Genomic DNA, 27,413 nt, shown 5'->3' with positions numbered 1-27,413 from the left:
GAAAAAAAGAATTGTTTCAGACAATACTGTAGTACTGTGGTGAAGATGGACAAGCGGATGTGCAGGTGCCGTCCCACTACCAAGACACACCTTCCTGTGCGTGCCGTCAGCTGTTGCCTGCTGCTATTGTTGCTACTGCTGTCTGCCAGAGGTCAGTAAGGGGGTAATAATTACACTATTTATACAAGTCTGGGGTTTGTTATACGCTGCTAAGTCCAGTGGTCTGGCTTGTATAGTCTGGTGGGAGGCTAACCTACATAGACGGGGCACTGATGTAGTCGGTCATCTGCTGATATAACTGGCTGGCTGTTGGCTGGCCCGTCTTCATCACTCAAATGGGGAAGACAGTGCCAACTTAGAGAATTACTATGAAATCCTAAGCAATTTTCCGGTGAATTATGAAAATATTAGTCTACCGATTTCGATATACTATTTCGGCACTTGTGCAGACGTGGGGTCCCCGGCTGGCTTGGCCACGTCCGGCAGATCTGAGTTGCCTCTAACCTAACCTCTCTTCGCCTAACCTGGTAACACTGCAAGGAAAATACAAAACTGGTAACTCAGACCTGCAGGACGCGACCAAGCCAGCCACATCTCTACAAGTCCCATGCCTTTTCAAATCGTGATCTACTCAGTGAAAAGTGCAACGTAATTAACTAGATTAAGTAATTTTTACTCTTGCACCAGTCTCTCAATTTCAAACAAAATTTTCTCTGGTAGTTTTCGGCCTTAGAAGCTCTAACTGATGAGAAGGGTAAGAAAGGCCATGTTGAGATTGGTGTAAGAGTAGAGGAATACCAGGTTAGTTTAGTTAGGGGTAAAACTGCAGGGTTGGACCTCCCCCTTTTCCTCCATCCCACCCCCCCACCCTCCCCAATAAGCTTGGGGGCCTGTGGGGAATCGGGGGTTTTTTTGGGGGGAGACATTAAAGAGCGATAAATGGACTTGAAAATAAAAAAAATTGGGGATAAAATTTAAGTTTCAACCAATACACCAGAATAATTATATACCTAACCTAACCTAACCTAGCCGGGGAGGCTGCGCCCCCCCTGGACCCCCCCTAAGGTTATTAACCTAACCTAACCTTAACCTAACCTAACTGGAGGGGCTGCGCTGCCCCTGGACCCCCCCCTAAGGTTACTAACCTTAATCTAACCTAACCGGGGGGGCTCCGCCCCCCCTGGACCCCCCTAAGGTTACTAACCTAACCTAACTTATATCCTTGGCTAGTAACCTAGCCATGCGATAGTAACTTAGCCACACAATAACAGTACAGTACCTAGGGAAATTTCCCTAGATTGAAAAAATGCATTTATAGCTCTTTTATACCTCCTCCCCCCAAAAACTCCCGATATGATGATAATATAATAAGAAATTCATCAATGTGACTTACGTTTATGGTTGGTGTGGAGATATTAGAAAATACATAATAAATAACAAACTTACCAAATTAGGAAGACTGTGCAGCAGCAGCTGTCTCCTGAGAACAGAGAGCATCATACGGGCTGTACAGGGAAGCTGCCTCAAGGAGAAATGCATGGAAGCGCTTATTCTCTTCCTTGTAGGCCATGAGAAACATGGACCTTGCCAGGTAACCAGCAAAACTTCCGGCGTCCGTATAGGGGCACTTTAACCTTTGCTTCCCTCCACAGCCATTCGATGCCAAAGCTTTCTATCAAGAGATAGAACAGCCTTGTTCCCACACTTGTCACAAACTCTTTCCTCTAGAATTAGTTTGTGGCGAACGCACAAGTCAAAGAGATCCTTTAGTTTTCCAGTATATTTTCTAACATAGTCAAATAATCTGTAATCGCAGTCAGCACACCTATCTCCTGCCATGGCACAACTAAGAGTATATCAGCAGGCCACCCTTGCCAGCTGTGACTGACAGAGATCACACATATTGTATGGTGATTGGCAGATGTATTACCACGTGAATTGACGACGTCACGCTCCAGCTGCGTGCGCCACACAGGTTTGAGCGAAGAGTTCAGCTTTAGAGATAGATGTGATAGCAGTGGTGCCATCTGGTTGAAACAGAGGAAGGAAAGAAGAAGAAGCAAAGTTATTGGAGATGTTTTTGGCTAGATGCCAGAAGTTGCAAGGGAAGTTAGATCTAGAGAGATTTTGACAGTTTTTTTTTTTTTTTTTTTTTTTTTTTTTTTTTTTTTTTTTTTTTTTATATGTAGGAAGGATACTGGCCAAGGGCAACAAAAATCTAATAAAAAAAAATGCCCACTGAAATGCCAGTCCCTAAAAGGGTCAAAGCAGTGGTCAAAAATTGGTGGATAAGTGTCTTGAAACCTCCCTCTTGAAGGAATTCAAGTCATAGGAAGGTGGAAATACAGAAGCAGGCAAGGAATTCCAGAGTTTACCAGAGAAAGGGATGAATGATTGAGAATACTGGTTAACTCTTGCGTTAGAGAGGTGGACAGAATAGGAGTGAGAGAAAGATGAAAGTCTTGTGCAGCGAGGCCACGGAAGGAGGGGAGGCATGCAGTTAGCAAGATCAGAAGAGCAGTTAGCATGAAAATAGCGGTAGAAGACAGCTAGAGATGCAACATTGCGGCGGTGAGAGAGAGGCTGAAGACAGTCAGTTAGAGGAGAGGAGTTGATGAGACGAAAAGCTTTTGATTCCACCCTGTCTAGAACAGCAGTATGAGTGGAACCCCCCAGACATGTGAAGCATACTCCATACATGGACGGATAAGGCCCTTGTACAGAGTTAGCAGCTGGGGGGGTGAGAAAAACTGGCGGAGACGTCTCAGAACACCTAACTTCATAGAAGCTGTTTTAGCTAGAGATGAGATGTGAAGTTTCCAGTTCAGATTATAAGTAAAGGACAGACCAAGGATGTTCAGTGTAGAAGAGGGGGATAGTTGAGTGTCATTGAAGAAGAGGGGATAGTTGTCTGGAAGATTGTGTCGAGTTGATAGATGGAGGAATTGAGTTTTTGAGGCATTGAACAATACCAAGTTTGCTCTGCCCCAATCAGAAATTTTAGAAAGATCAGAAGTCAGGCGTTCTGTGGCTTCCCTGCGTGATATGTTTACCTCCTGAAGGGTTGGACGTCTATGAAAAGACGTGGAAAAGTGCAGGGTGGTATCATCAGCATAGGAGTGGATAGGACAAGAAGTTTGGTTTAGAAGATCATTAATGAATAATAAGAAGAGAGTGGGTGACAGGACAGAACCCTGAGGAACACCACTGTTAATAGATTTAGGAGAAGAACAGTGACCGTCTACCACAGCAGCAATAGAACGGTCAGAAAGGAAACTTGAGATGAAGTTACAGAGAGAAGGATAGAAACCGTAGGAGGGTAGTTTGGAAATCAAAGCTTTGTGCCAGACTCTATCAAAGGCTTTTGATATGTCCAAGGCAACAGCAAAAGTTTCACCAAAGTCTCTAAAAGAGGATGACCAAGACTCAGTAAGGAAAGCCAGAAGATCACCAGTAGAGCGGCCTTGACGGAACCCATACTGGTGATCAGATAGAAGGTTGTGAAGTGATAGATGTTTAAGAATCTTCCTGTTGAGGATAGATTCAAAAACTTTAGATAAGCAGGAAATTAAAGCAATAGGACGGTAGTTTGAGGGATTAGAGCGGTCACCCTTTTTAGGAACAGGTTGAATGTAGGCAAACTTCCAGCAAGAAGGAAAGGTAGATGTTGACAGACAGAGCTGAAAGAGTTTGACTAGGCAAGGTGCAAGCACGGAGGCACAGTTTCGGAGAACAATAGGAGGGACCCCATCAGGTCCATAAGCCTTCTGAGGGTTTAGGCCAGCGAGGGCATGGAAAACATCATTACGAAGAATTTTAATACGAGGCATGAAGTAGTCAGAGGGTGGAGGAGAGGGAGGAACAAGCCCAGAATCGTCCAAGGTAGAGTTTTTAGCAAAGGTTTGAGCAAAGAGTTCAGCTTTAGAAATAGATGTGATAGCAGTGGTGCCATCTGGTTGAAGTAGAGGAGGGAAAGAAGAAGAAGCAAAGTTATTGGAGATATTTTTGGCTAGATGCCAGAAATCACGAGGGGAGTTAGATCTAAAGGTTTTGACATTTTCTGTTAATGAAGGAGTTTTTGGCTAGTTGGAGAACAGACTTGGCATGGTTCCGGGCAGAAATATAAAGTGCATGAGATTCTGGTGAAGGAAGGCTTAAGTACCTTTTGTGGGCCACCTCTCTATCATGTATAGCACGAGAACAAGCTGTGTTAAACCAAGGTTTAGAAGGTTTAGGACGAGAAAAAGAGTGAGGAATGTACGCCTCCATGCCAGACACTATCACCTCTGTTATGCGCTCAGCACACAAAGACGGGTCTCTGACACGGAAGCAGTAGTCATTCCAAGGAAAATCAGAAAAATACCGCCTCAGGTCCCCCCAACTAGCAGAGGCAAAACGCCAGAGGCACCTTCGCTTAGGGGGATCCTGAGGAGGGATTGGAGTGATAGGACAAGATAAAGATATGAGATTGTGATCGGAGGAGCCCAACGGAGAAGAAAGGGTGACAGCATAAGCAGAAGGATTAGAGGTCAGGAAAAGGTCAAGAATGTTGGGCGTATCTCCAAGACGGTCAGGAATACGAGTAGAGTGTTGCACCAATTGCTCTAGGTCATGGAGGATAGCAAAGTTGTAGGCTAGTTCACCAGGATGGTCAGTGAAGGGAGAGGAAAGCCAAAGCTGGTGGTGAACATTGAAGTCTCCAAGAATGGAGATCTCTGCAAAAGGGAAGAGGGTCAGAATGTGCTCCACTTTGGAAGTTAAGTAGTCAAAGAATTTCTTATAGTCAGAGGAGTTAGGAGAGAGGTATACAGCACAGATAAATTTAGTATAAGAATGACTCTGTAGTCGTAGCCAGATGGTGGAAAACTCGGAAGATTCAAGAGCGTGGGCACGAGAGCAGGTTAAGTCATTGCGCACATAAACGCAGCATCCAGCTTTGGATCGAAAATGAGGATAGAGAAAGTAGGAGGGAACAGAAAAGGGGCTACTGTCAGTTGCCTCAGACACCTGAGTTTCAGTGAGGAAAAGAAGATGAGGTTTAGAAGAGGAGAGGTGGTGTTCTACAGATTGAAAATTAGATCTTAGACCGCGAATGTTGCAGAAGTTAATGAAGAAAAAGTTGAGGGGGGTGTCAAGACACTTAGGGTCGTCGACGGAAAGGCAGTCCGACCTGGGGACATTTATGGTCCCCTCCCCAGATGGGGACTCCGAGGCTGGTGTAGGAGTCGCCATGATTTTAAAATTTTTTGAGTGAAGGGTGTGTGTGTTATTAGGTGCTTGTAGTTTTGTGTGGAGGAAGAGAGTTGTCTTTAGAGGGCAGGCTGTGACTACCCCCTTGTGTTGTGAGACACAAAGGGAAACGTTCAGTGAGGTCACAGCTGGGTTTAATGATAAGTTCACAGCACCCCCTGAACAGTGCTTTAGACCTCACTGGGAGTAATTATCGTTTCGGCAGGTGTCTCCTTCTGTTAATGAAGGAGTTTTTGGCTAGTCGGAGAACAGACTTGGCATTGTTCCAGGCAGAAATTTAGTGCATGAGACTGGTGATGGAAGACTTAAGTACCTTTTGTGGGCCACCTGTCTATCATGTATAGCATGAGAACAAGCTATGTTAAACCAATGTTTGGAAGGTTTAGGTCGAGAAAAAGAGTGAGGAATGTACGCCCCCATGCCAGACACTATCACCTCTGTTATGCGTTCGGCACACAAAGACAGGTCTCTGACATGGAAGCAGTGGTCATTCCAAGGAAAGTCAGCAAAACATTCCTCAGGTCCCCCAACTAGCAGAGGCAAAACGCCAGAGGCACCTTCGCTTCGGGGGATCCTGAGGAGGGATTGTAGCGATAGGACAAGATACAGATATGAGATTGTGATCAGAGGAACCCAACGGAGAATAGAGGGTGACAGCTTAAGCAGAAGGATTAGAAGTCAGGAAAATGTCAAGAATGTTTGGCTTATCTCCAAGACAGTCAGGAATATGAGTAGGGTGTTGCACCAATTGCTCTTGGTCATGGAGGATAGCAAAGTTGAAGGCTAGTTCACCAGGATGGTCAGTGATGGGAGAGGAAAGCCAAAACTGGTGGTGAACATTGAAGTCTCCAAGAATGGAGATCTTTGCAAAAGGGAAGAGAGTCAGAATGTGCTCTACTTTGGAAGTTAAGCAGTCAAAGAATTTCTTATAGTCAGAGGAGTTAGGTGAGAGGTATACAGCACAGATAAATTTAGTTTGAGAATGACCTTGTAGTCATACCCAGATGGTGGAAAACTCGGAAGATTCAAGAGCATGGCCACAAGAGCAGGTTAAGTTGTTGCACACATAAACACAACATCCAGCTTTGGATAAAAAATGAGGATAGAAAAAGTAGGAGGGAACAGAAAAGGGGCTACTGTCAGTTGCCCCAGACACCTGAGTTTCAGTGAGGAAGAGAAGATGAGGTTTAGAAGAGGAGAGGTGGTGTTCTACAGATTGAAAATTAGATTTTAGACCACGAATGTTGCAGAAGTTAATGAAGTAAAAGTTGAGGGGGGTGTCAAGACACTTAGGGTTGTCATCAGAAAGGCAGTCCGACCTGGGAACATTTATGGTTTCCTCCCCAGATGGGGTTTCCAAGGCTGGTGTAGGAGTCGCCATGAATTTTGAAATTTTTCAAGTGAAGGGTGTGTGTGTTATTAGGTGCTTGTAGTTTTGTGTGGAGGAAGAGAGTTGTCTTTAGTGGGCAAGCTGTGACTGCCCCCTTGTGTTGTGAGGTCACAGTTGGGTTTAATAATAAGTTCACAGAACCCCCTGATCCAGTAGTTTAGACCTCACTGGGAGTAATTATCATTTCAGCAGGTGCCTACTGCCTCCTCCCAATGGAGTTTCCATATATATATATATATATATATATATATATATATATATATATATATATATATATATATATATATATATATATATATATATATATATATTGTTGTAAGTGGCAATGTAAATCAAAGAGAAGAAGAACAAATGAAAGAAGTGAGAACATGAAGCAGGGTAAAATGAAGGAAGAGAGAGAGAGAGAGAGAGAGAGAGAGAGAGAGAGAGAGAGAGAGAGAGAGAGAGAGAGAGAGAGAGAGAGAGTACAGACACCAGACGTATGATTAAGGGTGGCGCTTGCTGCCCTGTGATTACTGTAAGAATCCTCGCACCCATAGACTCTTTTTCCCAAATTAATTTACCCTATTTCTAATTGTTCCTTTTGATTGACTCTCATGTAGTTTATAGTAGAAGAGTTTCCCTTGAAGACAAAGTGATTAGTATCTACCTAGCCCCTATAGCTTAGCCATTAGAATTGTCAGAAGTGAAGTGTTTTATTCAAATTACCACACACTGAGAGAAGGGTGGCAGGTGAGGGATGTGTATGTATGTATGTCATCACCACCCTGTCTCTCTTTTAACACCCCACTTCCATAGCAGCAGACTGGTACGGTGTTTGGTGAGCTTTACCCACAGTCAGTCACTGTCCAGAGCTTACACAGGATGGATGTACTAAGACAGGCAGTGTTATTTGGTGGAGACTGGGAAGGGAATACAGCTAGTTGGGTCAGTTGTTTTAAGGGGATAAGTGAGTAATTGTCAGCCATTTGCCCCGGCCTACCTAAGTAGCACAGGAGTTTCCATAAAAGTCTGCCAGGGAGTGTACTTACATACAATGCATTCCATATCCCAGTATGTGACTTCACAGCTGGGTGTGTGTGTGTGTGTGTGCGGGCCAAGTTCTTATACAGTCAGAGGTGAATTACCCTCCTGTGTGTTAGTGGGCACTTGTCTGTAGTCGTGTCACTGGTTAGTGTACTTGTTTTGTTAAATGCTATTGTGGGCTGAGGCTGCTCAGCCGCAGAGGACTTCAGTGAATTGCTGAGTAGTGAATTTTACTCCCTCCTCAGGCCCTGTCAAGGCCTGCTGTCCAGGAGGCCGTAAATGACACTGCTCAGCTAGAGGCTGTGCTATGCCATTGGACAGTGGGAGGAATCAATACATAGGCAGTAGTCCAGCGGGGTTTTATACCTCGACCATACATGTGTTGTTGTTCATTAAAATCGTTTCTTCGTAGATATGCTTGTCGACCCTTTCTCACCTGTGGGAGTTAATTGTTGTAGTTCCCTTGTCTGTGGGAGAGTAAAACAGACTGGCAGTCTCATTTGTGTAACCTGGTGTTATGACCATTGGTAAGAAGGGTGCAGGAGTCAAAAGTTGATCTTATAACGCATATTAAGCCCTGCATCCAGTCACATAGGAGGTGACTTGGGGGAAGCTAGTCCAGTTGAGGTGTTCTAATTTTTGTCTGCTCACTGTTGCTACCACTGTTCCAATATTTTAATGTAATCACCACTTGTTCTAGATTATTTGATGAAGGGACAGGATTGATGTTCACCACTTGTATCGAATGTTTTACCTCTCCTCTTCTTTACTGTTCCGAGTTTAGATGATGTACTTGCCCAGTTGATGATGCTTGCCACTGCTAGATCAGATGAGGAGCTTGGTGTGTTGGTAGTGTGGAGGACCAGTAGTAAGCTTGGTATTTCTGGTAGCTGGGAGATTGTGGGTAGAAGTTGATATAGTTGATGTTTGTGAATAAAAGACACGTATGATCAGAGTTCTTCTTGATTTAATAGTAAAAAATGTGCACACTTGATTCAAGATGAGATTATAACGTCATGATTGATTGCTCTCTCTCTGAAGTGATATGAAATGATGACTGGGCAGTACCTCTCAAGACTGACTGTGACTGAGCAGAACTGAGTGAGAAACCAAGACTGACTGCTCATGACCAGGTGACTGACTCAGAACTGGGGCTCACCGTGAACTCTGAACTGGACAGAGCTCACTACAATGTGGGCTGTATTTATCTGAGCTAAGTGGATCACGTTTTGGTTTTTGGGGAGAAGAAATGGCCAATGACATGCCAGAAAATGAGGTAAAAAAACAATGAGAGGGCTAATTATTTTAGCCAATGACCAGGAAGGAAGACTCAGAGCAAACACAGGTGTTTTCCCTAGGGACTGGAAATGGGTGTGAAATTCTCTTGAAAGGTAGAGGAGGAAAAAGGTTAAAAATAGAATAGACTGGCCGGCCATGGGCACACGAGGGATGAATATATGAACACGCACGTGGGATGGATATATGAAATGGTGAATATACATATATATAATAATGATAATTGTTGAGACTGATACAGTGGCAGCTTTGCAAAAGGGCTGGAAACTGTGGTCATAACAATATGTGTGTGTGTGTGTGTGTGTGTGTGTGTGTGTGTGTGTATATATATATATATATATATATATATATATATATATATATATATATATATATATATATATATATATATATATATATATATATATATATATATATATATATATATATATATATATATATATATATATATATATATATATATGCACCTCTGCATAAGATTCACCCCTATTTTACAAGGATGTTTTGTGTTAAATTTACTGAAAAAATAATAATAATGTGTGTGTGTGTGTGTGTGTGTGTTTCATGTAAGAGGGCCACATTCAGACCATGAGGTATAGTTGTGTGTGTGTGTGTGTGTGTATATATATATATATATATATATATATATATATATATATATATATATATATATATATATATATATATATATATATATATATATATATATATATATATATATATATATATATATGTTTGCAGTCACTGCAAAAAGAATTCGGACCTGCTGAACATCTAGTATTGTAAACATGAATATCATAAAAGAAAAGAAATACTCGTATAAATATGGTAGAGAACAGTGGTTATTATTTTAGTATTTGTCACATTCCCTTCGGGTGTAAGAACAAGTTTGAGTTGTTCAGGCATGCTGTCAGCTGGAAGTATTGCAGTGACATCTAATTATCCCAGATTGTGGTGTCATACACATGATGGATGATGTACTGCAAGATTGGAGCTTCTGTTTCATAGATTCCACTTACTTTCAATTGGGTTGAGGTCATGACTATTGCAAGGCCACAGTAACACCTCATTATTGTAGTCATTGAGACATTTGGCAACTTTCTTGGTCTTGTGACATGGGGCTTCATCATGCATGAAGACTGTGCAGCCATGACTCTTATATAAGGGCAGGAGATGGTCTTTAAGAACCTGAATGTAGCTGTCAGAATTCAGTTTTACATTTTTTTATTTTATTTTTATTTTAAGGAAATACAGACCTCATATCATAACAGATTTGGGGTGCTTTACAATGCAGACTGTGTAGGCAGAGTTGAATCTACTGACTGATGACAGCCAGTTTAGTGTGGCAGAACAACCTTGAATGCATCTTAAATGTGGATTCATTTGACCACATTACCTTCCTCCAGTCTTCAGCTGTCCACTGGATATATTTCTTAGCAAAATCCACTCAGGCTTCCTTCATACACAGTCAGTAGAGGCTTGCATGCAGCTGGAGATCTTTCTGAAAGTGGTGTTGGATGTAGATACATGTGTCTTTTTAGATGTTTGAATTAAATTCTTTTATTTGAGAAGCTGTCAAGCAAGGGTTTTTACATTATTTTCTAGCAAGTAGCTTATTGGTAGACTTAGAATTCTTCCTAAGGCATTCAAGATAAGGTTTTTGTTGGAGGAACAACATTGGGTGGTGAATTGTGTGCATCAGCCATCAGCAACATTATTGTTAACTTTGCCCTGCCTGTACACCTACATATTTCTTAAACAGTCACTTTTTTTGCCTTCAGGTTAAATTCTGACTCTTTTCTTCCTTTGTTCGCAACCCACATTTGGGAATATATAAAGAAATTCAAAATAAGAAATGCTGAACTCTAAATGTTGATAAACTGGAGAGCTAGCTAGAGCATCAACTTATCCCCCTTTCCTAACAATGTTGGCACTGAGCCTGTTTCTTGCACACGTCCCACACTGCTTACCCAGGAGCATTACTAGATATCACCACCCGGCTGGTTTCAGCCACCTGGAATAGCCGGCAGGTTTCAGCTGAAAGCATTCACATAGTCAAGAGCATCTGCTGGCCGCTGCATCAAAACATAAATAATCAAGATCGGAGTCCAACAACTAGCTGGTTGCTATAGCAACGATTTTGCTTTGCTTGAAGAAAAAGCAAAAGAAGAAACATTTGTGAACGTGTTTCTGGCTACCGAGAAGGAATACAGATAGTGTTTATTACAAACTCTTGCTAAAACTTGCACAGACTATGTTTGGTATATATATGGAGTTTCTGGGATCCCATGTATACCTCTTCTCATAACCAACTCCAAAAGGGATATCTCAGACGCATGGGTCCAAACAGTGTCCATATTGCTGCTCATGATACTTTCCGGCAGAGTACACATGTGCTGAGACACTGGCTTCCTCAGTGATGATGTAAACAAACCAATTCTGCATCTGTTTTCCAAAATTTTGATAAGTAAATTAAGATATTTATTTATTATATATAAATGGTTAGTACTAAAACACTTTCCATCAATATTCCTCCTATTTTAAATTTTTAAATTAGTAGCTGTTCTCATTTGACCCTGGAAAAATGCCAGGAAGACAGTTGGTTTCCTGGCTGCTATATATTAATATAAAATGGTGCTGTACAGAGAACATTAGCCTGCCAAGTCCAATTCCCAAGGCTGGGACAGACTCAACTGTGACTGAGCAGACAAGCAAGGTGTGTGGGAGACGCCACACATAGGGTGGTAGACACACTGCAGAGCTGTGTCCGAACCAGGACACTTGCATATTGCTTGGCCACACATTAAGGCATGTCTTGCAAAACATAGGGGATATATAGTGACACACAGATCACAAGTGAAATAAGTAAATGTATGTGTTTGTGTGTACTGTTTGAACAAAAAAAACACAGATGATAAGAAAAGAACATGAAATACATGTATAAATGTGTAAAGTATGCTCATCTGTGTAAGTCGCACTGGACGGTAACATAAACAATGACATCATAGTAGTGTCCAGCCACTTGGAAGCTGAGCTGGGGGATGCTTGTATTTTGGCTTGAAATGCTACTATGCTGAAGCCAATCACTGAGGCTGAAATATATGTGACGTAACCACTAACCACTCACAAGGCACACACAGGCTGTCATGTAGAATAGCAAAATAACAAACCAGAAAACATCACTCAGACAAGGGAAATATGTCATTTCTATGCCAAATGAATTATAAAAACATTCCATTGTAAACATTATAATGATGCACTAATGATGCATATTGTGGCAATATAATTTTCATTGACTGTGGTCATCTGTGACAGATATGTACTGGAAGCCACAAACAGGAAAACTACACTGACAGGAGACATGGTGAACGATGAGTGTAGACTAGACGCACCACATGGTCAGTAGAAACACCATAACTTGCGGCACGTGTGAAAACTGACAGCTGAGGAGTCCTAATTCTGAAAATGACAGGAATAGCAGTATTAAAACAGTTGATGCAATATTAAATCAAAGACTGATGGCTGAGAAATCCTAAATCTTGAAACAACAGGAACAGCAGCACTGAAGCAGTTGAGATTATTACAACCAGGCTCAACCCCTCTCACAGCTGCCACTAACTCAGGTCAGCCTCCCTAAGCCACTTCCTACATGAGCTTAGTGCAGAGCACAAATATGATGAATCCAGACACCTGCTGGTTATCTACAGTTGTCAAATCTCTGAGACCGCCACTCAGTTTCATCCACCAACCAATAAGGGAGTATAACAATCACTAATTTTATCCTCCAGGCTAGAAAGAATCAATAAACCACATTATAGGGAACAGACAGTATAGACAATATACACACAGGATGAGGGTAATATCCCACTGAACAAACTGCCAACAGTAACAAAACCACCTAATGTCCAAGGGAAATATTACTCACCCTGGCCAGGTGACAGTATATTTACAATCTTCCAGAAGACGGACTCCCACCTCCTATAAAATTGGTGGAAATCCAGGAATTAGACAACTAGCCTAACACAAATTATGATGTAATCATCTAATTCCAGGCAAGAACAGCTGCGAGCCCAGACATAAGAAGCATTTGACAAACACACAACACAGACAGAACGAGACTGATAGAGAATGAAAGTGGAATTATACGAGTGAGAAAGAGTGAGAAAGCAAAAATGACATAGAAAGAATAGGCGGGAGGGGAGGAGCATCACTCCCTTGTCCCTTATCTCTGACAGATAAGGAAAAGGGGAGGTGACAGGGAAGGTGGTTTGAGATGAGACAAAAGTGGAAGGAAGAGGAAAAGAACAATGGGAGGAAGGGACATATGGGGAAGGAGAGAGAGAGAGGGAGGGTGAGTGGGATAGATAGAGGGAGGGAGGAAATGGGAAGGGATGGGGAAAAGGGGAGGAGGAACGCTAAAGGAAGTGACCACTTGAACTAGTGTTTGTGTTCAAATTGGAGGACAAAATTTGTTTGCCAACCCTGTTTGAATTGGGAGTTGTTCAAATTGAAGGACATTCAAATCACAAGGTATGACTAATTATACAGACTTCAAAACACATGGCCATGGATGCATTCAAGAGTTATGTTCAAAATGTGATTTGGTTCTAGTTCAAGAAACTTGGCTTTTTAATTTCCAACACCGAAGTATAGAGGTGTTGCGTGACAGCGAGTACCATGCTATTTTAGCATTGAATGAAAGCACAGTGCACCATGTGGAGCAGGCTCCTGGTGGGTGTGCTGTGATATGGCACCACAGCCTTGTCTTTGTTTTACATCTTGTACCCACTCACTTGCATTAATTATGTGCTGTGGCCACTGACTCTGATAAAACACTAGTTATGTCTATTTAAATATTTGTAGATGACAGCACTGATGAAAATTTTATTGATTATGGTGACGTCTCATGTGAATTATCATCTCTTGCTGTGTATAATGATCTTTATGTTTTTTTATTGGAGATTTTAATGCTGGTCTTCAAAGACCTTCACATAATCTAAGTTTATTTTTGCAGTTCATTTCTCATGAAGTTCTTGTAAATGTTTCTTTTTCCAGTAATGATTCTAATAATATTTATACATACAAGTCTGCAACTGATTTCAAGTAAAATATTTGTTATTTTCCTATTAGTGAGTCAATTGACAGTCTTGACTGTGTTGTAAGCATTATTAATGATGGAAGCAATCCTTCACATCATCTACCCATAAGTAGAGAAACAAAACTTTCTGTAAAGGTTTTGCCAGATGATAATATGAGATAAGTCACTTCCCTGGACTAGGAAAAGGCAACATCTGATCACTGAGACCACTATAAATTACTCATTAACTATTAATTGGGAAATATTACTGTGCCTGATTATTTGATGTGCTCCAGTGTATCATGTGATAAATATGATGTGCAAATTATGACATTTGTGGAAAATGTTTTTTAATACACTACATGAATGGGCAGAACTGACAATTCTGCGAAGAAAACATACTAACTCACATGGTATTCCTGGTTGGAATTATAGTGTTCAGCCACATAAAGAAAAGTGTCTCTTCTGGCATGATGTGTGGAAGAGTGTTGGGTGTCCAGCTCAGGGACAGCTGGCTGATCTGAGGCATCACTTGCAGCACAAATATCACTGGGCCATTAAGGAGGTTAAAAAAAAAAAACATAATATAATAAGAAATAAGACCACAAAACTATTAATTAAATTGTTGACAGGTATTGTGGGGACCAAGACATTGTAAATAGATTTCATTTCTTGTACAACAACAACTACATACAACAGTGTTCCAGCCAACATTAATGAAACTGTTCATGATGTGAATCAACTTATCAATGATATTGCAAAGTTGGTAAATGTTCCTTGTTCTGTCACGTGATAGAAACAAGTATAGTGAAAAATGCTACTGATGCTCTGGCAAAGAAAAAAAAAGATGAAACATACAATATGACATGTAATCACTTCATTTATGGCACTGAAACACTTTTTAACATTTTAACATTTTAGGTAGAATTTTTAGAGCAATGCTTATACAAGGCTGTTGCAATCATTCAACAAGTCAGTTACTAAACCCATACCAAAAAATAAACATGTGACTGCACTAATTATAGGGCTATATCTCTAAATTCTGTAGTCAGTAAGATACTAGATTATTTTTATTCTGTATTATTCAAGACAAGTTAACAAGTCATGCAATATGCTTATAAAAGTGAATATTCTACATCTTTTTGTACATAAATAGTCCTTGAAACAATTCAGTATTATCAGGCCAGGGAATGAAGTATGTTTGCTCTATTATTAGATGCTTCCAAAGCATTTGATAGAGTGGAGTACAATAAGCTTTTTTAATTTGCTTATTGATAGAAAAATTTCCCCACTAGTGATCAGACTCCATATTAACATGTACCTCATGAACACTACAGTAGTTAGCTAGAATCGAACTTGGTCAGATGATTTTGAAATAAATAATGAATGAAGCTGGGGGAAGTCCTTAGTCCATTACTATATTCTGTTTACATTAACCCACTGATAGAGCAACTTAATGATAGTGAACTTGGGTGTCACATGGGCTGAATTTGTGCAAATGCCTTTGAATATGGCGATGATATACTCAGCCACATGTGTCCTGCTTTATATTGACTGATAGGGATATGTGAAAGTTATTGTGAGTAATATGCAGACAAAAGTACAGTTTTCATTTTTCTGACATATTTTATCAATAGTATAAAACTGATGATGTTTGATGCAAATATTAAAATTGTGTCTGAAGAAAATCATCTCAGACATGTTTTATCATCATGCTGAAGTCTCCTGAATATTGATTATGTAATAAGGAATATGAAGGTAAGAACTAATGTTATTACTAGCCAGTTCCAGTGTATGTTTCACACATTGAAAATACATCTTTTCAATAGTCAGTGTATGTCCCTCTTTGGAATGCAGTTTTGGAATTTGTGACCCCAAAATAAATTATTTATGTAAAACTTGGAGAATGTCTGTCAGGAGGCTGTTACATCTGCATCTCAGAACAAAATCATATATTCTTTCCTCTTACCATGTTTTCCTTTAATATTCTGGATACAATAACAGAAAGAATGGCTGATTTCTGTATAGCAGGATTGTGCCATTCATCTTTTATTTCCAATTTCTTATTTAATTGTGATATGTACTTGAACCAAAATAACTGGAAGATTAGGAATAAATTACAGGATTGTTTTGTGTCTAACAAAAGGCAAACAAGTGTACACTTTGGTGATACTTATATTCCTGTAGACTGGTGCCCAGTATTTGTTAAAGAGATGCTCTTGATACAAGATGAAATTAGAAAATCTCCTTAGCAAAGAATGCATAAAAGATTATATATATAGTGTTTGTATGAACATTGTAGTATATTTTATTTAGTTCTAATTATTTTATGATTTAAGTAGGTTTTTTTTTTTTTTTTTTTTTATGCAGTTTCTTGTGATTTTTTTTTTTTTTTTTTTTTTTTCATTAAAATTTTTAGTTATTAGTTTCAGAACAAGTTTCTTCTTCATAAAACTTAACTTTAAGGCAGTACAAATATTTAATTTGATTTGATTTGATTATTACTATTGTTCACTATGAGAAAATTTATGCATTTTCTATTTAAGTGGTGTCTTTAGGAACATATCTCTGATATAAATAGAAAGTTTACTGTAATTTATTTATTTTATTATTTTTTTTTTTTACATATATTTCCTCAAACTTACTCTGTGCATATTTAGTTGATTTAAATATCAATATTGAGGTATATTGATTAGATAATGATACTTTGTTATGTCATATTTTACCTGCTAGGTTTTACTTCTATAGATGAGAGAATTGTAGGACATTTACATATTGTACAATAAAATAACAGTTCTTCTTGTGCTGCAGATGGGTGGTGGAGACATAAAAATCCCTGATTGGCGGATCTATAAGGTGGAAAATGCACCAGAGCTGATGCAAGTGGAGCGTGCCCTTGCCTCTCATGGGCTGCGAGATCCCTGGCTAAGGTATTTGTCTTTTTCTTATATTTTTATTTATTTATTTTTTTTATGTAGGAAGGACACTGGCCAAGGGCAACAAAAATCTAATAAAAAAAAATGCCCACTGAAATGCCAGTCCCATAAAAGGGTCAAAGCAGTGGTCAAAAATTGATGAATGAGTGTCTTGAAACCTCCCTCTTGAAGGAATTCAAGTCATAGGAAGGTGGAAATACAGAAGCAGGCAGGGAGTTCCAGAGTTTACCAGAGAAAGGGATGAATGATTCAGAATACTGGTTAACTCTTGCATTAGAGAGGTGGACAGAATAGGGGTGAGAGAAAGAAGAAAGTCTTGTGCAGCAAGGCCGCGGAAGGAGGGGAGGCATGCAGTTAGCAAGATCAGAAGAGCAGTTAGCATGAAAATAGCAGTAGAAGACAGCTAGATATGCAACATTGTGGCGGTGAGAGAGAGGCTGAAGACAGTCAGTTAGAGGAGAGGAGTTGATGAGACGAAAAGCTTTTGATTCCACCCTGTCTAGAAGAGCAAAAAATATATATATATATATATATATATATATATATATATATATATATATATATATATATATATATATATATATATATATATATATATATATATATATATATCTCGGTTGCTGGAATTCTTAAAGCTTGAGAATTTGCATATCCATAATTTTACCTGCTTCGTCTTTGTCTTCCTTGTTTATCATAAACCTTTCTGTCTCAGGAACATTTATTGTTGCTGATCTGTCAAGTGTATCCACCTTCAGATGGAAGATAAAGTGTATAAATTTTTCATGTACATGCTCAGCACAAAATAGTCTGCACAGTCACAGGAGGCTGAGGGAAAATTCTGTGCTTCAACCCTTTTGAAACAGGGAATGTCTGATAAATAAAGCTACAGATCTAAAGGTTTCTAGACTGTTATGTACCACCTCCAAGCCATGGTGCTACCATCTAACACCATATCCAAGAGCAGTCAAGGCTCGGGTACACTTCAAAAGACTACGCTAATGAGAAGTAGGATTCTCAAGCATGAATTAATATTTGATATTATTGTAGAAGCTTCTTCATTAAAGACTGCACAAACATCCAGATGTCACCAAAGATGTGGCAGCCAAAATTAAAAATTATTATCTCCAGATGGATCTTGGTTTACCAACTTGACACACTGCTAGGAAGCCTCTACTCACTGAGATCATGAAGAAAAATTATACAAGAATACTGGTATCAGATATCAAAGGGAGGGAAAAAAGGTGATATTCCATGTTGAAAACACCTTCAGGTCTGTAAGGGAACCTCCAAGGTCATAGGCTCTGGAGAGCTTTGTATGTTGGTGTAGGGAATACACCACTGAAATAGACTGAAAATAAGGGGGAATTAATATTTGCATTTTCTTTGGGTTGTTGAAATAACTAATTCTATAAGATGTTAACCCTTCTCTGTAATTTGGTCTATAAAATTGCAAACATGCCAGTGCATGTGGTCATAAAAGCTCTCATGGCACTGCTTACCATGGAAGAGATTCATTGTACAATACAGAAGATGCCTTGCACACTTTGGGAACAAAATTTCCAGAACACATAAAAATCATGATGAAATTATTAACAATTTCATTGCAGTGCATCTGGCCAGCCTCCTTTGGCTGTTCCACTGAGCATCCACCCCTCTGCTGACCTCATGCTGCTTTCTTCATTTTTATCTGTAGCATGTTTTTGCAAGTTATTTCAAGCAGTAGAATTATTATTCTTTGCAGTATACAGGGTGTTGTTGCGAGCAGCAATTTAAAGTGAAGAGAAGTAAGAATGAATGAAAGAAGAAGTGAGAGCACAAAGCAGGGAAGAGTGAAGGAAGTGAGAAAGAGTGAGAGTACAGATGCTAGACATATGATAAGGAGTGGCTGCTCAATGCCACAAGATTACCATAAGAATCCTCACGCACATAGATTTTCTATTACTTGATTCTGTTACTTGAAGCCGAGGAGAAGGCGAGGTTGCTTGAAGCAGAGAAGGAGGCGAAGATGTATGAGAGGGAGGAGGCTGAAAAGAAGTATTTTTGAGTTGGGAGATGACTTGGATTGAGGCTAATTCACCTCATGGCTTGAGGAGAGGAGTGAAGGAGGATACATGAAAGGTGAAAGCTTTGCAACAGCAGAGATTAGGCTGTGATGCCCGCTAGTGACCATGGAGGCGCAGATGGCACTAGCAGAGAACCTGCCAGTGTCGGGTGTTGATTTCTTTCAGGGGAATGACCTGGCAAGTGCGAGAGTTTGGGTGTAGTCCCCATCTGCAAACACTGACCTGGACGTGGCGGCTGCTGAGATTGCTGACTCTGTTTGTTGTGTTATTCACCCTAAGGCAAGGCAAGCACCCCGGTGTCAGGTGCCCACAGGATCAGTGACTTCAGGGGTCAACTGTAATAAGGCAGGGCTACCACAAGAGGAGTGCAGAGTTTGTCTTAATGCTGCAGTGGTCAGTGCCCAGAGGCCTGTCCCACTGCTGGCAAGGGTTTTGACAAGCCAGTGTTAGACTCATCTTTGAGTCAGTGTCCTGGGACTGACTGCACAATCGCAGAGCCAACATAAGAAACACCTGACTTTGGTGAGAGTGTTGCTGAGGGTGAGGCTGGAGTGTTGGATTTGGGTTGTTTGTATGATGGCTTGCCTCATCCTGTGGAGCCTCGGAGGTGGCACTCATGTGGTGTTGTCACCTGGTGTTGAGACTGTGGGCACCACCAGTACTCATTCAAGGTCCCAGCCTGGTGTGTCTGATGTGTCAGGGGTTCCTGCCAAGGGTGGGGAGACTCCTGACTCCGCTGGGAAGGTAGGAGCTTCCTTCCCTGTGGGATGCACTGGAGGCGGGGAGCAGGCTGCTCCCGTGCTGGGACCAGACACGGTGGGTGTTTGGTCACATAGTGAGCCACTCCTGCTGGCAGCCAATGCTGCAGCTGTCATTGTACCTAAGGAGGGTTCTGTCCCTCAGGGATTTCTTGTCCCACTGTTTGCCAAGGCAGGAGTGGATGGCGAGGAAGCAGAGGGTCAGGCAGTGTTTGCAGAGGATAGCAATATTTTGTCTAGCTGGCGGAGAGAGGAGGACAAAGGTTTGTTGCTGCATTTTGGTGTGCCATCCACAATTAAGGAGGCACAGTTGCTAGAAGAATGTAGTGGCCAGGTGTTTGGTCATTTTAGAGTCAGGTTGACTCGGGAGCATTTGACACAGTTTTAGTGGTTGGAAGTGGCCATGTTTGTTGGACATATCTGTGTGGGGGTCAGGCTGGCAAGCCTCTCCCCTGTGTTATGGCTAGAGTTGTTTCTCCTAGTGTGTGAGTGATTAGAAAAGTTGCTCCCCCAATCCCCCTTCCATTGTGGGCTATGATGATGTAGTTGGTGTGAGCATTATGATGCAGTGTCAGGAGGCAGCACTGAGTGAGGCTGCCTATGATGATGTGTGGCCTGCTGCTCAGAGAGTACCCTCAGTGATGCTGGAGGCTTTGTTTGGCCCAGCAGCATGTTGGCCAGGCTCATGTTGGAGCCGGGATTGGCGGCATTGTGATGCCACATGGAAGAGTTTAGCTCCATGTGCGGGAATGGATGTGCTGCATCCCGGAAAGGAGCAGCCATCAGCTTGCTGTGGCAATACCTGTGTCATCAAGGGGCCAGCAGGAGGAATGAAGTGTGATAGTGTTGTACCTGACAGTGAGACACAGGTTCAGTCATGTCACACCCAGGAAGTACTATGTTGTTTTGTTGAGAGCGGCCCAAGGGCACCTCTTAGTTTTGCCTAGGAAGTGGCATTTTTTGTTTCACCAGTTTTATGGATGTGACACGGAAGCTTCATGGTACCATGAATGAGCAAGTGAGAGTAATGTTGTGGGCTGTGAAGGCCCAGAGGTGAGATTGATGTGTTCTCCAGAGAGGAGATTTAAGAGGGCCAGCAAGTCAGATTTGTTTGGAGGCCCAAGGGAGAGTAGTGTTTGGCCGGGAAGTATTTTGCTTGTCTCTGCTGTGATGATGATGCACTAGGAGGCTACAGTCTCTGGTGAGTTCATTGCATGGTGCAAGGATGTAGGGATATCATGGTATGGTGACTTTGATGTTTATACTATATGGAGGAGAAGATACAAGGGGAATAGGCTGTACAGTGAGGAGAGGAGAGGTGAGAGTTGGCAGAGTAGTGAAGGCAGAGGACTGAGAAGACGACAGACGGAGGAGAGGTGGCCAGAGTCAAAGGAGTAGTTGGCACAGCTGTAGCTGCTGGCAGAAAGAGATGACTAGGATTCCCAGCAGAAGAAAAACTGCACATGTAGCTGTGAAGACCATAGGTCCTGGCATTTAGTCAGAGATGGGTCTTAGAAGAGGAGTAGGAGGAAGAGAAATAAATAGAGGCATTCTGAGTTTGGAGGGTCTATTGGGAGCCCCTGTTATTTCAATTGTTGTAGTAGTTACTTATGTATGTGCTGTAGTAATCTTTGATATTTTGTGATGATTATATGCCCCTTGTTTGAATCCGATGATGTGCTCAGTTAGTTATGTGTTGATTTTGAAGTTGTTGTTGTTCCTAAAATTTTCATAAGCTTTGTATATTTCTGTTTTACTTCCTCCTCAAGTCCTGCCAAGGCCTGCCATCCAGGAGGCTGTAAGTGACACTACTCGGCTAGAGGCTATAATACGCTGTTGGACAGTGGGAGGAATTGATATGTGGTCCAGCAGGGTTTTATACCTGTACCATATATGTGTTCGTGATTGTTTCTTTCCAGATGTGGTTGGTGATTCTTGTCCAGTGGGTGCAGTTGGTTGTAGTTGTGTTATTTCCTTGTCTGTGAGTTGGTAAAAACAGACTGGTGGTCTCATTAGTGTGACCTGGCACTATGACTTGTTGTGAAAAGGATGCAGGAGTCAATTGTTTCTTTCCAGATGTGGTTGGTGATTCTTGCCCAGTGGGTGGAGTTGGTTGTAGTTGTTGTGTTGTTTCCTTGTCTGAGTTGGTAAAAACAGACTGGTGATCTCATTAGTGTGACCTGGCACTATGACTTGTTGTGAAAAGGGTGCAGGAGTCACAAGGGAACCTAAACACCTGCATTTGATCCCTGCACTGAATTCACATAGGAGGTGGCTCAGGGAAGCTAGTCCACTTGCAGTAGCTGTGCAAAGGGGCAGGAAATTGTGGTCGTAACAAGGGTGTAACACGAGTTTCTGCAGATATTGCCAGAGGTGAAAGTACAGGTTATTCTAAGTTAAAAATGTTCTGTGCACATATGCATTTTGAGTTGTTGTTTTGCCGTGGTATGAAATTCAAGAGTGGCCTGGCAATAAATGCAATGGCTGGGCCAGGCAGGTAATCTTGGGGGAGGAACACCTTTTCTACACACTTCACACTGTGCAGTACAGTCTGAATGTATTCACTGTCACTGTCTCAAAGGAAAACTGTTTGGTCACTCCTTCCCACTCCCTGCCCAGGTAGTGCATTGTGCCATGCAGCCTATTATTTTATTTATCATGTCTATACTCTCATTGTGTAATGTTTATTGGTGAATGGTATTGGTCCATTGTTGTCATTTGTCTTGTCATGGGATACTGTGAAACTCCAAAACCTGTAGAAATCATGACTGAATTATTCACAATTTCAGATCCTCGCCATGAATACACACCTGACCCGACCATTGTATCTGTTGCCAGGCCTCACTTGAATTTCATGCCATGGCTAAACAATGCTTCAAATTGCACATGTGCATAGAACATTTTCCACTTAGAATAACCTGTACTTTCAACTCTGGCAATATCCACAAAAACTCGTGGTACACCCTGTATAATTAATACGTACCTCATCTTTGTTTTACATGCTTTGTTAAAACAGTAAATAAATGATAGTTTTGTTTTAGATTATTTTTGTCCCCGGCTTGAAATATCAGATACAGTAAAATCCCTCTTATCCGGCATTCGAGTATCCGGCAGCTTCAAATATCCGGCATATTTTTCCCCGAGCCTTAAAATCAATAAAAAATCAATGTGTACTCATAAAGTCGATTAAAATTCCCGCGCAAGGCATACTTTGTCCCTTGGCCACCAGAGCGCACTGCTTTGCGCCATCCGCAGCCCACTGCACTGTGTTTACTCAGTGACTCAGTCCCGCGTGTGCACTGTTTATCGCCTGACGCCTTCATCATGCCTAAAGTTGTAGAAAAGAGGAAGCGTGTTGTGCTTACACTTAAGCAGCTGATCAGATCAGCTGATCTTTGTTATGGTAAGATCCGTGAGTGTAGGGTGGTGATTGTGGACATAATTTCACTTCTATTCAAGTATCCGGCAATATTCAAGTATCCGGCATGTCGGCGGTCCCGTTGATGCCGGATAAGAGGGATTTTACTGTATATGGTTATTTGTTTCCACAGTTTTTCTGAAGGCTCAATACATAAATGTTATTAATATTTTCCTACTGATTTTTTTAAATTGGCTTGGGGCATAGCTGACTGATAAAATTATTGAAATAAATTGAATACAACAACAAAAAATTTCCCTGGTGTTAATACTGACAATATCTTTATTTATTTACTTATTTATTTATTTATTTATTTATTTATTTATTATTTATTTATTTATTTATTTATTTATTTTATTTATTTATTTATTTTATTTATTTATTTATTTTTTTTTGATGTAGCAGGAGTGAAGCAATCAACTACCCCTCTAACAGGAGAGAGGAGACATAGGGAAGAGCTTCCACATCAGCTTGAAATACAGCAACTGTTGTAATGCTAAACATAAAATGGGTAGATGACAACTTGATTTTCAGTGTTCTTGTCACCCTTGCACATGTCATCATCCCTGGTTTCAAAAAAACTTCTTACTGTAAAAGCTGGTTCATTCCAATTCCTGTTTTTTTTTTTTTTTTTTTTTTTTTTTTTTTTAGGGAGGGATATTATGTTAATATAATAACTGACCTTCACTATTCCAGCTGAATTCCTGACTGATGACCCACAAGAATTCCATGTCCCTACTTCCCTCTCTATTAATTTGACCTTTAAAATCTACTATCTGCACAAGATGAATAAAAAATAGTAGCCACACTAGGGAGGACTTTGTGTGGATGTGTTGTGTAGTTAAATTTGTGGATTAACCCTTTCAGGTACTAGTAAGTTTTGTAAGTTTTCTTTCCAATGCCTCTTCTCTTGGCATTTATTTGGGGCTGCTTTGCATGCCTAATGAAACTTTGATTTAGAAACAGTTTTCTTTCCTTTGAAAGTCATAAGTAGGCTCATATTATATATCATTAGATTGACAAGGAAAGTATCTTTATGATGGTCACTTAAGAAAATTCACTAAAAAGTAATTTAACTAATTTTTTCCCTCAAAAATAAATACAAAACAAGAAAAATATGTTCACAACCTCATAGCTCAGAACTTTTCCTGTGAGTATTCTGCACTCAACACATCACTTAAACCATCTTTTTATGACCTTCACAGTAGTACTACTGTCATTGTGATGTGTCAATTAGATCTCAAGAAAATTCTGTATTTATCTTGGATTATGTGCAGACAGCCTGAGTTACAGGCTGAAACTGACAAATTATCTAACAGTCAGCGTATTCTGGGAAGCATCAGCATTGCCAATTCATTACTTTTGTGAAACTTATGCTTATCTTTGACTCACCAAAAATTGACACATTTAACATCAGAAACTTTATTTTTAATTCATTTAAATAAGTTCATTGAAGCACTTGTGCGTTGAGGGAGTTTCGCATGAAGACATTTTGACACACGTGCATCTAGTGCATGAGAGGGTTAATTTTTCGCTCTGAGATTCATAAAATTTTTAGTGGTGAGAAAGAGTGATTGGATGTTAAAGAAGACAAAAATAATTAAGGAAGAGATTTTTTAATTAGGTATATAAAGTACAGCTTCCTGTCTAGAAATGTCGATACCTTGAGTAGATTTGGAGAGGTGACCAAGGTGAAGAGTGTATGTCAACTAAAGGAAAAACTGGACAAGTCTGGATACAGAGACAAGACCACATCTGTGTAGCTCAGACCATGTACTGTACAAGATAGTCAGCTACGTAAATTTCACACACATGTACACATTTGCTTAATGGTTTAGCAGTCAAAGAAATTTTTTTTTTTTGTTCTTGTTTCTTTTGTTTTACCATGTGTACCTCTCTTCACAGGAATGAAGTGTGGCGATATAACAAGAAGGAGTTTGGCACTCATGGAGAGAGGCTCAGGCTAGTGCTCTTCCGAGGCTTCAAGTGGGGTTTGCTGGCAGCAGTTGGCACAGTTCTTGTGGAGAAAGCTTTTTTCAGTTCTGATGATCACCACCATTAACTTCACCATTCAGAGACACTTATCAGTCTTGTAGAATAGTTATATTCACATTGATTAATAATGTATATAATTTTTTTGGAAATAAAGTTTTAGATAACCATTATGCTTTTCTCAGTAGATGCAAAAGGGTTTTGATGGATGTGCTGCAGAGTGCTTGAAATGTGGTCAAAAGAACATCATGCTGTGGTTGGTAAGGTAGGTGAATGTGTGCTTTATTGATGCAAGGTGGCAGAAGAGTGGACAAATGCATATGTAGTCCCCTCACATAAAAGGAAAAGGAGATAGATGGGAATGCTTTAACTATAGGGATACAAAGCAGGGTTCACACAAGAAATGTTACTCGCTGTTACAGCATTTTGTGTTCCCATGTTCCCAGAAACTTGTTTTACCACTGAGCAAGTATTCACACAATCTCTGGATTATTCTTATGTCAAGTTCCACGCTGGCCAGTAAGGATACAAAGCAGGGTTCACACAAGAAATGTTACTTGCTGTTACAGCATCTTCCGTTCCTGTGTTCCCAGAAAGTTGTTTTACCACTGAGCAGGTATTCACACAATCTCTGGATTATTATTATGTCAAGTTCCATGCTGGCCAATATTTACAAGCACACCACCAAAGCAAGCCATGCACACCCTTTCAGCAACAAAGAAGGCATGCAAGGCTTCACTTCACTGCAGTGGACATACTTTTTTTTTTATATGTAGGAGGGACATTGGCCAAAAGCAACAGAAATCCAATAAAAAAAAGCCCACTGAGATGTCAGTCCCAGCAGTAGTCAAAAACTGAAGGATAAGTGTCTTGAAACCTCCCTCTTGAAGGAATTCAAGTCATAGGAAGGTGGAAATACAGAAGCAGGCAGGGAGTTCCAGAGTTTACCAGAGAAAGGGATGAATGACTGAAAATACTGGTTAACTCTTGCATTAGAGATGGACATACTAGGGGTGAGAGAAAGAAGAAAGTCTTGAGCAGCCAGGCTGTGGGAGGAGGGGAGGCATGCAGTTAGCAAGATCAGAAGAGCAGTTAGCATGAAAATAGTGGTAGAAGACAGCTAGAGATGCAGCATTGCAGTGATGAGAGAGAGACTGAAGAGAGTCAATTAGAGGAGAGGAGTTAGAGACAAAAAGTTTTTCATTCCACCCTGTCTAGAAGAGCAGTATGAGTGGAACCCCCTCCCCCAAGACATGTGAAGCATACTCCACACATGGACAGCGAAGGCCCTTGTACAGAGTAAGCAGCTTGGGGGGTGAGAAAAACTGGCAGAGACGTCTCAGAACACCTAATTTCATAGAAGCTATTTTAGCTAGAGATAAGATGTGAAGTTTACAATTCAGATTGTAAGTAAAGGACAGACTGAGGATGTTCAGTGTAGAAGAGGGGGACATGAGTGTTATTGAAGAAGAGGGGATAGTTGTCTGGAAGGTTGTGTCGAGTTGATAGATGGAGGAATTGAGTTTTTGAGGCATTGAACAATACCAAGTTTGCTCTGCCCCAATCAGAAATTTTAGAAAGATCAGAAGTCAGGCATTCTGTGGCTTCCCTGCATGAAATGTTTACTTCCTGAAGTGTTGATGCCTATGAAAAGACATGGAAAAGTGCAGGGTGGTATCATCAGTGTAGGAGTGGATAGGACAAGAAGTTTGGTTTAGAAGGTCATTGATGAATAATAAGAAGAGAGTGGGTGACAGGACAGAACCCTGAAGAACACCACTTTTAATAGATTTAGGAGGAGAACAGTGACCGTCTACCACAGTAGCAATAGAATGGTCAGAAAGGAAACTTGAGATGAAGTTATGGAGAGAAGGATAGAAGCTGTAGGTGAGTAGTTTGGAAAACAAAGCTTTGTGCCAGATTTTATCGAAAGCTTCTGATATGTCTAAGGCAACAGCAAAAGTTTCATCAAAATCTCTAAAAGAGGATGACCAAGACTCAGTAAGGAAAGCCAGATCACTGGTAGAGCAGCCTTGATGGAACCAATACTGGCAATCAGATAGAAGGTTGAGAAGCAATAGATGTTCCTTTTGAGAATAGATTAAAAAACTTTAGATAGGCAGGAAATTAAAGCAATAGGAGAGTGGTCTGAGGGATTAGAAGTCACCCTTTTTAGGAACAGGCTAAATTTAGGCAAACTTCCAGTA

General features: G+C 40.7%; 1 protein-coding gene across 2 annotated transcripts; it reads left to right on the top strand.

The window, feature by feature from the left end:
• Positions 1 to 25,379, top strand: LOC135116170 (NADH dehydrogenase [ubiquinone] 1 beta subcomplex subunit 3-like). 2 transcript variants are annotated; one of them, XM_064033450.1, is made up of 3 exons: positions 1 to 151; positions 16,851 to 16,969; positions 25,120 to 25,379. In XM_064033450.1, exons 2-3 carry the CDS (start codon positions 16,851 to 16,853, stop codon positions 25,274 to 25,276), a joined length of 276 nt encoding a protein of 91 aa, XP_063889520.1. In that variant the 5' UTR covers positions 1 to 151; the 3' UTR covers positions 25,277 to 25,379. The 2 variants fall into 2 exon arrangements, with proteins under 2 accessions (XP_063889520.1, XP_063889519.1); XM_064033449.1 differs by lacking the exon at positions 1 to 151 and adding an exon at positions 1,523 to 1,591.
• Positions 25,380 to 27,413: the final 2,034 nt, after the last annotated feature.

This window comes from Scylla paramamosain, chromosome 30 (assembly GCF_035594125.1).
Source record: "Scylla paramamosain isolate STU-SP2022 chromosome 30, ASM3559412v1, whole genome shotgun sequence".
Classification (NCBI taxonomy): Eukaryota; Metazoa; Arthropoda; class Malacostraca; order Decapoda; family Portunidae; genus Scylla; species Scylla paramamosain.
Note: the sequence above shows the minus strand (reverse complement) of the source record. Positions and strands in the feature narration are given on the sequence as shown.

Excerpts from the sequence above, each read along its gene's own strand:
- LOC135116170 (XM_064033449.1), top strand. The coding sequence starts at position 1,538 with ATGGAAGCGCTTATTCTCTTCCTTGTAGGCCATGAGAAACATGGACCT. Across the intron at positions 1,592-16,850 it reads AGAAACATGGACCTTGCCAG|ATGGGTGGTGGAGACATAAA; the intron begins GTAACCAGCAAA and ends CTTGTGCTGCAG. Across the intron at positions 16,970-25,119 it reads CTGCGAGATCCCTGGCTAAG|GAATGAAGTGTGGCGATATA; the intron begins GTATTTGTCTTT and ends CTCTCTTCACAG.